Source organism: Arachis ipaensis, chromosome B1 (genome assembly GCF_059453495.1).
Source record: "Arachis ipaensis isolate K30076 ecotype BB chromosome B1, ASM5945349v1, whole genome shotgun sequence".
NCBI lineage: Eukaryota > Viridiplantae > Streptophyta > Magnoliopsida > Fabales > Fabaceae > Arachis > Arachis ipaensis.
Genome location: NC_142436.1, coordinates 100,470,313 through 100,485,162, shown reverse-complemented (window position 1 = coordinate 100,485,162; position 14,850 = coordinate 100,470,313). Strand labels below are relative to the sequence as shown.

At 38.5% G+C, this 14,850-nt stretch overlaps 1 protein-coding gene across 2 annotated transcripts; it reads right to left on the bottom strand.

Annotated features, from left to right (window-relative positions):
* Nucleotides 1-504: 504 nt before the first annotated feature.
* On the bottom strand, nt 505-4,075 carry LOC107631785 (ABC transporter F family member 4). Of its 2 annotated transcripts, none has more exons than XM_016335338.3 (2): nt 3,934-4,075; nt 505-2,959 (listed from the first exon to the last, which is right to left on the bottom strand). In XM_016335338.3, the coding sequence occupies exon 2, from the start codon at nt 2,948-2,950 to the stop codon at nt 773-775; it is 2,178 nt and encodes a 725-aa protein (XP_016190824.1). In that variant the 5' UTR covers nt 2,951-2,959; nt 3,934-4,075; the 3' UTR covers nt 505-772. The 2 variants fall into 2 exon arrangements, with proteins under 2 accessions (XP_016190824.1, XP_016190831.1); XM_016335345.3 differs by having other exon boundaries at nt 4,013-4,069.
* Nucleotides 4,076-14,850: the final 10,775 nt, after the last annotated feature.

Sequence of the window (14,850 nt, the reverse complement as noted above, 5' to 3'; positions counted from 1 at the left end):
CGTTCGTCATATACCTCTTAACTTAAACTCTAACTCATGAGTTTACTAAAATAAAAATAGGTCAAATTATAATTGGGCCTAAAACAAATAAAATAAAACAAAATAAAATAAATATAAAATAAATCTTAAAATAAATACTAAAAAAGTAATGCCTACTTGATTCAACACTACTAACGAGAGTCTTAAATGCAACTTGTAAATAGTAAGATGTTTACCTTTTCATAATCGTTAACCATTGTGTTGTTCAATTCTTGATGCATCTCCTGACAAATAATTTAGTTATATTTGTATAACCTTATTTTATTCTCTTAGTTGTTACTCTTGTAATTGGATAAATTGACGTATAATAGTTCTTAATTTGTCCCATAAAACTTATATCAATATATAATGCATATTAACTAAAATCAACTGTTAAAATTATTGAAATACTAATATTCTATTATATTTGAAAACTTTCCTATAAAATAATAATTGATTTGGTACCGGCAATAGAGTGGAGGGATATTGCAGATAAAAATTAACTCAACAAATATTATTGAGAGCTTAATTGCTGGATAGAAACACAACAAATAATTGAAACAGCTCGGCAGTTGTAAGTTGTAACAATTGAAACACATGTTCATTTATTGTGATCAAATTATAAACTATGATAAAACAGAAAATTGTGTATCCAGCCAAAAACATTGGTTGCATTTCCAGCAACATCGTATTACACTCGGTTCTCATATAAGGGGAAAAATTGTAGCCAAAAGTTGTTCTCAAAAGGAGCAGCTCAATCATCAACTTCAGCTTTGATTTCTTTCATCAACTCGGTTTTGTAATCGTCAAATGTTCCAACCGAAGTCCTGACAGTACCATCCTCGACAACCCAGATTTGACTCCTCTCTTCATCCTCACATACACGCGATATCAATCTCGAGTCATGACTAACAAGAACAACTCCACCAGTGAACTCGTCTAGTGCATCGGCCAATGCATCAATACTTTGCATGTCCAGATGATTAGTGGGTTCATCCAACAACAAAATATGGGGTCTTGACATCGATATTGAGGTGAAGACCACCCTAGCTTTCTGCCCTCCTGATAGTTTGGCAATAGGGGTGAGATGGTTATGACTAGGTAGCCCAAACTTTCCGAGTTTTGCGCGGACAGCCTCTTGCTTGCTAAGTCCCTCCTGATCAGGATGGAGACGAAGAAGATACTGAACCGGGGTTTCGTCCATAGTTAGAAGGTCTACAAAGTGTTGCGAGTATCTTCCTATCCGCAACTTCTGACTCCTCCTAACTTCACCCTCAGTTGGAACCAAATCACCAGCCAGAAGGTTCAGTAGTGTAGATTTTCCAGCTCCATTAGGCCCAACAATGGCAACACGAGTTCCCATATCAATGCCAACATCAACATTTGACAGTCTGAAATCCTCACGGTTCGGATAACTGAAGCTCACTTCAATAAGCTGAAGAAGTGGAGGTGTGAGCTCGGTAGGTTCAGGAAAGTGAAACTCGACACTGTAGTCCCTCCACTTCTGTGGAACCTCTGGTGGGGCCTCATCTTCATCAACCTTGCCCTTGCCTTTGCCCTTGGCTTTAGATGCTTCTTTGGCTGCCACAAACTTCGCTCGGTCCTTCACCTTTTCTTGCTGAGCTCGGTTACCACTCCTTTTTGCAGCTTTCAGTTGCTTGTCATAAATCTCATACTTCTTGTTCATCTCTTTACGACGCTGTTCATACCCACTCTCAAAGTCATCAAAGTTTCCACGATAGAAATGGAGTTTCAAGTCATGAAGATGAATAATCTCAGTGCAAACTGTATTGAGGAAATCCCTATCGTGTGAGACAACAACCAAAGTCTTCTTCCAACGGCACAGGTACTCTTCCAACCAGAGAACAGCCCTCAAGTCAAGGTGATTTGTGGGTTCATCAAGCAATAATAAAGTTGGCTGCACAAAAAGTGCTCGAGCTAAAGAAATCCTCATTCTCCATCCACCACTAAAAGATTTTGTTGGCCGGCCCTGCATATCCTTCGTGAAACCCAAACCTGCTAAAATCTTTGATGCTTGAGCTTCAGCAGCATCAGAACCCATCAGCTGTAGTTTCTCGTACAGCTCTGCTAGCTTCTCTCCTGCATCATCTTCCTCATCATTATTATCTTTGTCAACACTTCCTTCCGAAGAAGTTGCATTTTGCAAAGAAGCAACTTCTTGTCGAACTTTAACCAGTTCTTCATTAGCTGAAACAACAGCTTCAAGTGCTGTTTTATCATCACCAACTACCTCCTGTTCAACCAGAAGGACATCAATATTCTTAGGTACCGGTATCTTCCTCCAAGCAAGAAGCTTCAATAGTGTGGACTTCCCCTTTCCATTGGGTCCAACCAAACCATACCTCTTCCCATGAGATATCTTCACTGACGCATTCTTCAGAAGTTCTTTACCCCGAGCAGACACCGAGAAATTTTCTATTGTTATATCTTTGACATTAGCATCGGCATCATCATCTCCATTAAGCACTGAAGTCCGACTTCCAATGACCACCGTGAAAGCATCGTGGTCATCCTTAAGAGCTTCCTTCTTTGCCTGCTCAACAGCATGAGCCGCTAAAATATCTTTCTTCTCACGCTTCTTCAGCTCTTTGTCTGTGGTTGATACTTCAAGTGTCTTCAACTCACTCCTCTGATGCCGTTTGGAGGCATTCTCTTCCTCCTCCTCCTCCAAGATAGCTTCATCTTCATCTTCGTCAGATGGAGGAAGATCAATACCATCAGTATATGCAGAAGGTTTTGGAGCGGCTTTTACCTTGGGCTTAGTGGAAGAGGGCTTTTTGGGTTTATCAGGCTTTTCATCCATGCTGGCCAGCATGGCAGATATGGAAATTTTTTCTTTCTTAGGGGCATCTTTGCTACTTGCCTTAGTCTTTGCAGATGGGCCTGCATCCTCTGCCTTTTTTCTAACCATTGTTGAAACCTAGCAACCCAATCGGAAACCAAAGTGATTTAGTTGAGTAATCACATCAAAAGTTTTGTTGTACTCTTCTCATAAAGATAAACATTTCACCTATCCTAGAACAACAGATAACTCACATCCTAGACAACGATATCACAAAATGCATACTTGAGCAGGATAGAATACATACACATATAAATTCTTTAATAAAAAAAATATTACTAACAACACAAAACAGTATTACAATATTACATAGAGCCCTCTAAACAAAACATGCGCCTTGCACCAAGTAGGAAATTTCACATAAAATGTTCATCAACAGATATATTACAACACCTTTCTCTTATCAGAGGATACTGAGGCACAACATAATTTTCCAACCAATTTCTGTGCTCTATAATACAATAGCCAAAATATGTGCAAGTGTTAAATTTTTTAAAAAAATTATTTAATGTTCTAAGGGTCCAGTTCATTTAATTCAATTCAATCCAATCTACTCTGCATCTTCTATTACTAAGTTTCTACCTCCACACAAGATCTTAACAGAAAAAAGAACACGTCCTAAACCACAGGAACCAACACTAATAATAACACATGATACCAGCATGAACAGTGATGACCTAACGTTGACTGGTCAAATTATAGAAATAATATTAATCAATTAAGGCCTCCAATCAGGTTTTAAATCTCAAGTTTATAGTTGCTTCATTTCAGAAAGCCTTCATAAACAAATTATTGAATAATTAACAGATTCTCTGTCATGGATAATTAGAAAAGAAAGTGAAGACGATGCAGCTGGGAAAGAATAGAGAATAGATCACGCAAACAAAAATCTATTATAAAACGGAACAAAAATAAGAAATGGAAGATAAAGTAAGAAGATTTAAAAAAAAAAGGGAAAGAAAGAACGAGGGAAAGAAATTAAAATTGATGTTTCTACTATGATTGCAAACCATGTGGCGGTGAAGCCTCATTTTTTTATTTTGTTGTCTAACCTGTGGTATTGGTGAATGTGATTGTGAAGTGAAGCAGAAACCGCAGCTGGAAGAGATGCCGGAGTTAGAGAACACGCACCTTCGTCAGAGTGTGAGGGAAACACGCAAAATTAGTACGATGAATGTGTTCCGAACTTCCTATATGATACATGTGTTTTTATAATATACATAGAGGCTAAATTATTAAATTGATTTCAATACATTTATTTATTATTTTTTTATAATATAAATAAAATATTTTTTATAGAATTAAAGAAAATGATAAATAAATATATTGATGTATCAATGGTTAATTTTGTGCTTTTGGAATTTGTATTTATTGTCTAGATTATCAATTTTGTTTTTGTACTATTGTTATGTAAGACATTCCGTTAATTATTTAACTTTGACCTCACTATGGACTAAATTGATGTTAAATGAAACTTTTTTGGATTCAAATAGGATACTTTAAACTTTAAGGACCAAAATAGAATTACACCCAAACATAGGAGACCAATTTAGTACTTTACTATATATATATATATATATATATATATATATATATATATATATATATATTATTCTCCAATCCGACATACTAATGACTAATCCATTACGGATCGAAACTCTATTTAAAAGTTTACCGTTGATCAATAAATTGCTGCATATACAAGATGTGATTTTATAATATAAGAATAGTATTCGTAGATAAAAAATTAAATAATAAATATTTTAATTATTATTTTTTGTGAGAAAATTTAATTTTTTATTAATAATTAATTTTAAATTTTAATATTTATTATATATAATTTAAAAGAATTTAATGTGTATCTTTTTATATTTAATTAAATGTTAAATTTGTTACACAAATAAAAATAATTAATTTTTATATTTATTCTTTAAAAATATTTTTTTTCTCTATCTATACAAATATAATTAGATATTAGTCTAAAAAATTTATATTAAAAGTTATTATTCCGAGGGTTACCTGAAACATTGATTTGGGCCTGTACGTGAAGTCCAGGCTCCTTGTGAGGCAGCGACCAACTTGTTCTTACACCAAGGTGCCGTCATTCGAGTTCTTCATGAGGAGGTGGGGGGTGGTACCTGCAAAAGCCTCTGATGCTTAAGTTAGCAAGAGCTTTAAGTAGGATTTTAGTAGAATAAAACATGTGGATACCTGAATAGGTGTCACTGTATTTATAGTGGAGTTTGATGACCACCTTTGTTGGAGTAGTTTCACCTTTAACTGATAGATAACCATTTTCTTTATCTTTGAAATTTTGTTTGGATCTATCTTTTAGGAGAGATAGAGATAGTAGGAGAGATTCGGGGAGGCAGTTACTTATTTGGATAAGTAATGCTGGTCCTTGTCGCCGTGTCCAACCTCTTTAAAGAGGTCAGGTAAATGGTAGAGGCCACCCTTTTTGGGTGGGCCTTTTTGTCCTTGTTGGACCTGGCTCTATGTTTTGAGTCAGGTTATGAACAGTGTCCCTTGCTTGAGTCCGAGCTTTCATGAGGTCGGGTTCAAGCATTTCGTGGCTTCGATTTTTGTTGTTGGGTATGCCGCCTTCAAGAGATCGAGTACTCGACCTGTTTTGGAATTTTGAATGTTCCCACTTTAAATGAGGGGCGAACATTACGCGGCAATTTCCTTGAAATCCGCACGTGACTTTAAAGGGGGTACGAAATGTCATTCTTGCCCATTGTGTCTTTAAAAAGTCTCGCGCCTTTATTCTTCCTTTTTTTCCATTTCTGAAAAATGCATGCTTTGCTTTGTTTCATTCTAAAGAAAAAATCTTTCACTTTTTATCTTTTGTTCGACGCTTCAGTTCAAGATTTCTCTATCTTGGACTCGTTGAAGATCTTGTTTTGCCTTTTAAAGAGAAACGTTCGTGTTTCTTGCGGCTAAACGTGCCCTCTTGTTTTCATATTTGGTCAAGGTTGGCCTTTTTACCTTCTTTTTTGTTTCAACTATTTTGGATTCTAAAAAACTGTTTTGGATTTTGAATGATCATTTGAGATGTTGTTGGCTGAGGCAGTAGTTTCGTATTTCTTTGTTGTTTCTGGCTATGTTTTCTTTTGAAAAACTTTTGCTTGTTTGAATTTGTTCATTATTTTGGAGTTGTTGCTGCGGATTATAGTTGTGTTGCCCCCAAATAGTGTTACTGTTGCTTTGGCGGGAGGAACACTATTTTTAACTTGGCTTTTGAAGATTCCTGAAAAAATTGTATTGTTGATGCTTTTTATAAAAAACCTAACTTTATCTGTTTTGGTGTCTGAATTCTTTTTGGTGACAGCTTGTTTGTTTATTATATTTGTAGGTATAGTTTTATATCTCGGTTTGTTGTTCACAACATGTCAACAAAAGTCCCTCTTTCCCTTTTAACTTGGGTAGATACTTCTGTCCTTACTGTCGTTCCAATAGTTGATAACAAATACGCTGAGACTTTTTGTAGATACCATAGGCTATGTGAAAATCTAAAGGATGAGTGGAATTATGAGATAGTAGTGGCCGATCCGAAGGAGATGGTGTATTTGCATCCTTTAGATAACTCGTAACGCCCTTTTTTCTATGCTTATGACTGCTTTTTTAGAAAGTTGGAGATTAAGCTTCCTTTTTTTGATTTTGAGATAAATATTCTCTGGACTTCAATGTCACTCCTTCCAGCTTCACCTGAATTCTTGGGCCTTTTTTGAAAATTTACCAACTTTTACGTCAAAAACTTGTTGTTCGACCTTCCCTGAAGATTTCTTTTACCTTTTTGTTTTAACTAAGCCCTTTGGCTAAAAAAAACTAGCTTGGCTTTCCTTTCATGCTGTCCAGGTGATGAGCGGATAATTTATATGCTTGTTGGCACTGTTTTTACATAGTTTTTAATATGTTTTAGTTAATTTTTATTATATTTTTATTAGTTTTTAAATAAAAATAACATTTCTGGATTTTACTCTGAGTTTGTATGTTTTTCTGTAATTTCAGATATTTTTTGGCTGAAATTGAGGGACCTGAGCAAAAATCTGATTCAGAGGCTGAAAAAGGACTGCAGATGTTGTTGGATTCTGACCTTCCTACACTCGAAGTGAATTTTATGGAGCTACAGAGACCCAATTAGCGCGCTCTCAAATGCGTTGGAAAGTAGACATCCAGGGCTTTCCAGCAATATATAATAGTCTATACTTTACCTAAGTTTTGACGATGCAAACTGGCGTTCAAACGCCAACTTCCTGTCCTATTCTGAAGTTAAACGCCAGAAACAGGTTACAAACCAGAGTTAAACGCCACAAACAGGCTGCAACCTCGCATTTAACTCCAAGAGAAGTCTCTACATGTGTAAAGCTCAATGCTAAGCCCAAGCACACACCAAGTGGGCCTGAAAGTGGATTTCTGCATCATTTACTTATTTTCTGTAACCCTAGCTACTAGTTTAGTATAAAAACTACTTTTAGTGATTTATTTCACATCTTTGGATCATTTTCGAGACTATCTTTGTATCACTTTTGATTTCTTGATCATGTTTAGGGGGTTGGCCATTCGACCATGCCTGGACCTTCATTACTTATGTATTTTCAATGGTGGAGTTTCTACACCCCATAGATTAAGGTGTGGAGCTCTGCTATTCCTCATTAATTAATGCAAAGTACTATTATTTTTCTATTCAATTCAAGCCTATTTCTTCTCTAAGATATTCATTCGCACACAAGAACATGATGAATGTGATGATTATGTGACGCTCATCACCATTCTCACCTATGAACGCGTGCCGGACAACCACTTCCGTTCTACATGCAAACAAGTTTGAATGTGTATCTCTTGGGTTTCTAATCTAAGATTAAAACCTTCATGGTATAGGCTAGAATTATTGGCGGCCATTCCTGAGATCCGGAAAGTCTAAACCTTGTCTGTGGTATTCCGAGTAGGATCTGGGATGGGATGACTGTGACGAGCATCAAACTCGCGAGTGTTGGGCATAGTGACAGACGCAAAAGGATCAATGGATCCTATTCCAACATGATCGAGAATCGACAGATGATTAGCCGTGCGGTGACAGTGCACTTAGACCATTTTCACTGAGAGGATGGACGGTAGCCATTAACAACGGTGATCCCCCAATATACAGCTTGCCATGAAAAGGAGTACGCCTGATTGGATGAAAACAATAGGAAAGAAGAGGTTCAGAAGGTGCAAAGCATCTCCATACGCTTATCTGAAATCCCACCAATGAATTACATAAGTATTTCTATCTTATTTTATTTTATTCATATTTTAATTATCAAATCCTCACAGCCATTTGAATCTGCCTGACTGAGATTTACAAGATGACCATAGCTTGCTTCAAGCCGACAATCTCCGTGGGATCGACCCTTACTCACGTAAGGTTTATTACTTGGACGACCCAGTACACTTCCTGGTTAGTTGTGCGAAATTATGAAAAGGAGTTGAGATTACTGATAAACCCATATTTTGTGATATACTTTGTGCCTAATTTAAGTGATTTATTCAATCATTCACTCACTTATTCATATAAATTGCATGGTTTACTTTCCCTTCCTTATTATGTGATGTATGTGAAAAACATGTTTCCTATGCTTTAAAAATAATTATTTTAATTACCCTTTACTTCCATTCGATGCCGTGATTCATGTGTTGAGTAGTTTCAGATCTTCTAAGGCAGGAATGACTTAAAGGATGGAAAGAAAACATACAAAATTGGAAGGAAAGCATAAAATGGAGTTTTTGAAGAAACTGGCAGTGACGCAATCGTATGGACGACGCGGCCACATGCCAGCGCGAAATGGTAGTGACGCGACCGCGTCATTGATGCGATCGCGCGCCTTAAGCGAAACGCATATGACGCGGACGCATGACTGAAGCGACCGCGTGACAAGGAAAACTTCAGATGATGCGACCGCGTGACCCACGCGGACGCGTGACAGAGGCCACGCACCAGAAAGTACAGAAAATGCTCCCTGCGATTTCTGAAGCCCTTTTTGGCCCAAATCCAAGTCCAGAAGGCACAGATCAGAGGTTATGAAGTGGGGGAATGCATCCATTCAGAGGGAGTCTCCAATTAGTTAGTATTCATGAATTAGATGTAGTTTTGAGGGAGAGGTTCTCTCCTCTCTCTTTTAGGATTTAGAATTAGGATTTCTTTTGCTTTCAGGATTATCTCTTTTTATCAGGTTCAACATTCCTTTTTATCTAGCTTCTCAATTTAATTTATGAATTCTTCTATGTTATAGATTATTCTTTGAATTAATGTTATTTGAGGTATTTCAGTTTATTATTGCTCTCTTTTATTTAGGTTACTGTTGCTTCCAATCTGAAGACATTTTTATTCCAGTAGATTTACTTTTCCCTTTTGGTTAAGAAATCAGTAACTCAGGAGTTATCAAACTCAACATGATTGATAATTGTTATCTTTGCTAATTGAATTGAACTTCAATAATCCCAATCTTTCCTTAGGGATTAACTAGGATTTGAAGATCAACATAATTAGTCACTTGACCTTTCTTTACTTCAAGTAAAGGCTAACTGATAAACCCATATTTCATGAGTTATTTTGTGCTTAGTTTGAGTGATTTATTCAATCCTTCACCCACTTATTCATATTAATTGCATGGTTTTACTTTTCCTTCCTTATTATGTGATGTATGTGAAAAACATGTTTCCTAAGCTTTAGAATTAATTATTTTAATTACCTTTATTTCCATTCGATGCCATGATTAGTGTGTTGAGTAGTTTCAGATTTTCTAAGGCAGAATGACTTAAAGGATGGAAAAGGAAACGTACAAAAATGGAAGGAAAGTGCGAAACGGAGTTTTGCAGAAACTGGTATCCACACGATCGCATGGACGACGCGATCGCGTGCCAGAAGCGAAGAAGCAGCGACGCGGCCGCATGCCTGACGCGACCACGCACCTTAAGTAGAACACATACGACGCGAACGCATGACTGACGCGACCGCGTGGCAAAGAAAAATCCAGATGGCGCGACCGCGTGACCCACGCGGACGCGTGACAGAGGCCACGTATCAGAATTTACAGAATACGCTCAAAGCGGATTCTGAAGCTTTTTTGGCCCAAATCCAAGTGCAGAACACATAGACTAGAGGCTATAAAGTGGGGGAATGCATCCATTCAAAGGGAGCTCGGATTTTTACTACTTTCCATGATTTAGATTTAGTTTGAGAGAGGTTCTCTCCTCTCTCTATTAGGATTTAGGACTTCTCTTAGTTTGTAAGAGTGACTCTCGATCCAGGTTTTATGTTTCTTGTTTTAAGCTTCCCTTTTCACTTTTGTTTATTTATTCCAGCACTTGAGTTGATTATTTACTTTTATAATTTAATTTATGAATTATTCCATGTTACAGATTGTTATTTGAATTAATGATATTTGAGGTATTTCAGTTATTGATTGCTTTCTCTTTAATTTGTGTTACCATTGTTTTCCATCTAAGGACACTTTTATTCCAGCAATTTTACTTTTTCCCCCTTTGGTCTTGGTTAAGAAATCAGTAACTCAACAGTTGTCAAACTCAACATAACTGATAATCGCTATCTTGCTAATTGAACTGAACTTTAATAATCCCAACTTTTTCTTAGGAATTAAATAGGATTCGAAGGTCAAACTAATTAGTCCCTTGACTTTCCTTTGCTTTAGTAAAGGTTAACTAAGTGGAATTTAGATTCAACTTTCATTATTGTTGAGAGAGATAACTAAGTTGGACTTCCAATTTCTCTTATCTTGCCAGAAGTTTGCTTTACAGTATTTATTTATTTTAATTGTCATCTACTTTACTGGTCATTTAAATCACTTGCTTCTCACCTTCTACACCCCGATTACAAACTTTATAGCCAATAATAAGAACATACTTCCTTGCAGTTCCTTGAGAAGACGACCCGAGGTTTGAATACTCGGTTAACAATTTTTAAAAGGGGTTTGTTACTTGTGACACCCAAAACGTTTGTACGAAGGGATTTCTGTTGGTTTAGAAACTATATCTACAACGCGACTATTTTTATGAACTGCTTTACTGGCAAAAATCCCGACGTCACTAACTAAGTGGAATTAAGATTCAATCTTCATCGTCTTTGATAAGGATAACTAGGATAGGACTTCCAATTTCTCATACCTTGCCAAAAGTTTATTTTACAGTTATTTATTTATTTTACAGTCTTTTACTTATTTTAATTGCAATTCAAATCACTTGTTCCTCATCTTCAAAACCCTGATTTACAATCTTCATAACCAATAATAAGAACATACTTCCTTGCAGTTCCTTGAGAAGACGACCCAAAGTTTAAATACTTCGGTTATCAATTTTTAAGGGGTTTGTTACTTGTGACAACCAAAACGTTTGTACGAAGGGATTTCTGTTGGTTTAGAAACTATATCTACAATGCGACTATTTTTATAAAATTCTTTACTAGCAAAAATCCTAAGGTCAAAATGGCGCCGTTGCCGTGGAACTGCAATCGTGTGCCTTATTACTGGTTATTGTAAATATTTTTCTTTTACTTGTTTATTTGTCTTTATTTTCTCTTTTTACTTTTATTAGCTACTATGAATCCTCACCCCCTCGCTTTGAGTTCGGTTCTAATGTTGTTGAAAGGAGTGAAAGTTATAACAGGAACATGCATCAAGGTCAAAGCAATCAAGGATGGATGGAGCCAAAAGGATCTGATCAACCCTTTAGGCAACAACACCCTCCAAGATATCATGGAAAAAGACCATTCTACAATGCGTACCAAGCCAATAGACATGGTGGACAACCTTGTAGTTACCAACAAGCCCCACCCTGTGCTTATAGACCATTCTCTCAACGTAACTTCGAACCACCACACTCACAAGCTCATTTTCACCATTCACCACCATATGATCCTTATTTATCCCAATTCCAATCCTATTACTCCCAAACACCACCACTTCCCCATGTACCACGTCCAAATTCATCACCCCGAGAATCAGAGGTTTGCCTCAAGGAAACAGTATATCAACTTCAAACAATCCTTCATCAACTGGAGCAAGCTGTAAGTCAATTATCTTCTAGACGTTCGAACATTCAAGGACCTCCCACAGCCCCATGTGGACAATCTAAAGAAGAGCGTAGCATGAAGGAGATACTAGAAACTCCAGTGGACAGAACAGGGCATGACTTCATACTGGAACAGGTAGAGGAAGCTATCATTATAAACGAAGAAGAGTTGGTTGAAGACTTAGGAGACGCTGAACTTCCATGGGAGTCCAGAGTTATGGAGAATTCTGTCAAAAACGTTACAATTGATGCTAAGGAGGATAGTGCACAACTCCCAAAGCAAGTCTCTTATGAAGAACTAGACGGAATAATCCAAGAAGCAGGTTTCCTTGATGATGATAATCTCAAGTCAAGTTCTCTCAGTAATGAACTTGCATCAGCAAGTGATTTCTCTAAGATCGAAGAATCTTCCCCAAGTGAATACGAAGATGATGCGGAGGTAGATTTCTCTCAACCTCCTGTTTATGACTTAAGTGACGAGGAAGACATAGAAGGCTTTGATCAGGACATGGATGCAATTGAAGAAGTCTGCAAGGAAGTGAAGAAATTCACCGAAGAGCACAAGGGAGTAGAACTTACAGAACCACTGGAAACACCTATCCCAAGGCCATTACCACCCAATACAAGCTTCAAGTGGGTACAATCCTTAACCTTTAGCTTTATTTTCCCACTTGAATATGGTTTGCTTGAAATAGATGGCCAGCTTAGAGCTCTCTGCGGCTTTAAGAGTAAGAGGGAAATGGCTCGCACTCAGACCTGGTGCACAAGGTTCAATAAGGTTCCACGCTTCAATTTGAAGTGCACGGATTGGCATCATGATCAATCGAATGGATCTCGGAAAATGTTTGGTCAACTTGGTGAAAATCTACTTTCTAAACCGCCCAGATGGAAAAATATAGATCAAGACGAAGGCGGATTTAAAAGCAAAGTTTGGGATCTTGGAATCCTTTCTGACATTCGTCACCCCGGGAGCCTGACAATTTGCTTGAAGATACTCAAAAGCTTTACGTGCCTAGTTTGGGACACCGGAGGCTGTTGGCATTCCAAACATTGATGGAGATTTCTGGACAAATTTAAGCACAAGCCGCCATAACAGGAAGCTCATCCAATGTCCAACTTAAGGACTTTAACTAAAAGTGCTAGGTGGGAGACAACCCACCATGGTATGGTCGTTTCTTTTCCAGTTTTATTTCGTGTTATTTATTTTTGTTTTCCTTTTCAATTGAACCTGAATATTATTCATTCGCATTGCATACTGCATAATTGCATACCTGCAAAAAAAAAAGAGAGTAGGTGTGAGATGCGACCGCATCACTCATGCGATCGCGTAGTTGCGAAAAACAACCTCCCACGCGTCCACGTCATTCACGCAGCTGCGTGACCTGGAACTCGGCGTAAGGATCCAACGCCCAAAAAGTTGGGCTGGAATCGTGCGGCTATTGTGCGTTTCGCACAAAACGATCCATGTGGTCGCGTCCATGACGCGATTGCGTCACTTGCACAACATCAATCCCACGTGACAGCGTGAGCGACGCGATCGCGTCGCGTGGATTGCACAACACCCCAAAGGAGACAGAGAGTTGGGCTGGAATGACGCTGGAATTGCGCGTTTAGCACAATTTCCAGCGACGCGGTCGCATGCCTCACGCGACCGCGTCATTCATCCTTTTTCCCATTCCATGCGATCGCATCACTCACGCGATCGCGTCAACCCCCATTCCACCACAGCCACGCGACCGCGTGCCCCACGCGATCGCGTGGATTCAAATTCGATAACCCCCCCAGCCACGCAAACCCTACCATTCGCGCCCCCCCAACCCCCTTCTCCTTCCTCTCTTCTCTGCACCCACCACCACCCATTTCCAGCCACCACCACCGACCACCGCCCCACCGTCGACCACCCGGACCCAACGCCGCCGCGTCACCCCCTTCTCCCTTCCCTCTCTTTCTTCTTTCTCTCTCTTTCTTCCTCCCTTAACCACCGCTGCCACCACCGCAGACAACCACCCCCACCGCGCCGCCGTCACCGCCGCGCCTCCACCCACCACCCACGCCCCCCTTCCCTTCCTTCCCCCTTAACCCCTACCCCTATTAACCTACCCGAAACCCCCTGCCTCCGAACAACCACCGCCGCGCCAACCACCCTCAACCGCGGCGTCAGCCGCCACCACCACCATCCCCCAGCCATCTCTCTGCCCCACTTTCATTCATACGCCTACCAGGTTCCGCCGAACGCCACCCTTCTTCCAATTCCCAGTTAATTACATATTTTTCTGTTTATGTTCATAATTAGGCTAGTTAGATATGCATGTTGTAGTGGATTCTAGGTGGTTAGGTAGCCTAGGATGTGGTTAGTGGATTTAGGCCTGTTTAATTGTGCTATTCGTGCTTTTTATTTTATAATTTTCGCAATTCTGCTATTGCTATGATGTTAGTTTTGTTCATATGCTATTCGTACTGTTCATGCTGCTATTATGAATGTTATTTCTTGTTCATATCTAATTGCAGTTTGTTTTAATTCATATGAACTGTCCTGCTTACTGTTTATTTTTCGGGAACATCCAATTTTAGCCGGAATGCTGCCCAATTTCTGTAAACTATTTTATTTCCATTCATGTCTTAGTTTTGGCACTTTGAACTCTGCTTTACTCTGCTTTTACCAAACCAATTCATGAATACTAGGGCACGCTTTCTCATTCTTTTTGATTTCCTGGTTCATAATATGCATTTTTGATGTTTAGCTTCCAATTTTTGATTCATCATCAACCTGATTCCCTTAATTGGATATGAGTTAACTGTAGCTTCTAATTGAGAATGCTTGTTACTTAGAAAATGATCATCATGCCACTTACTCTAACCCACTTTTTACTAATTCACTAATTTTAACTTCCTAAACTCTTTTT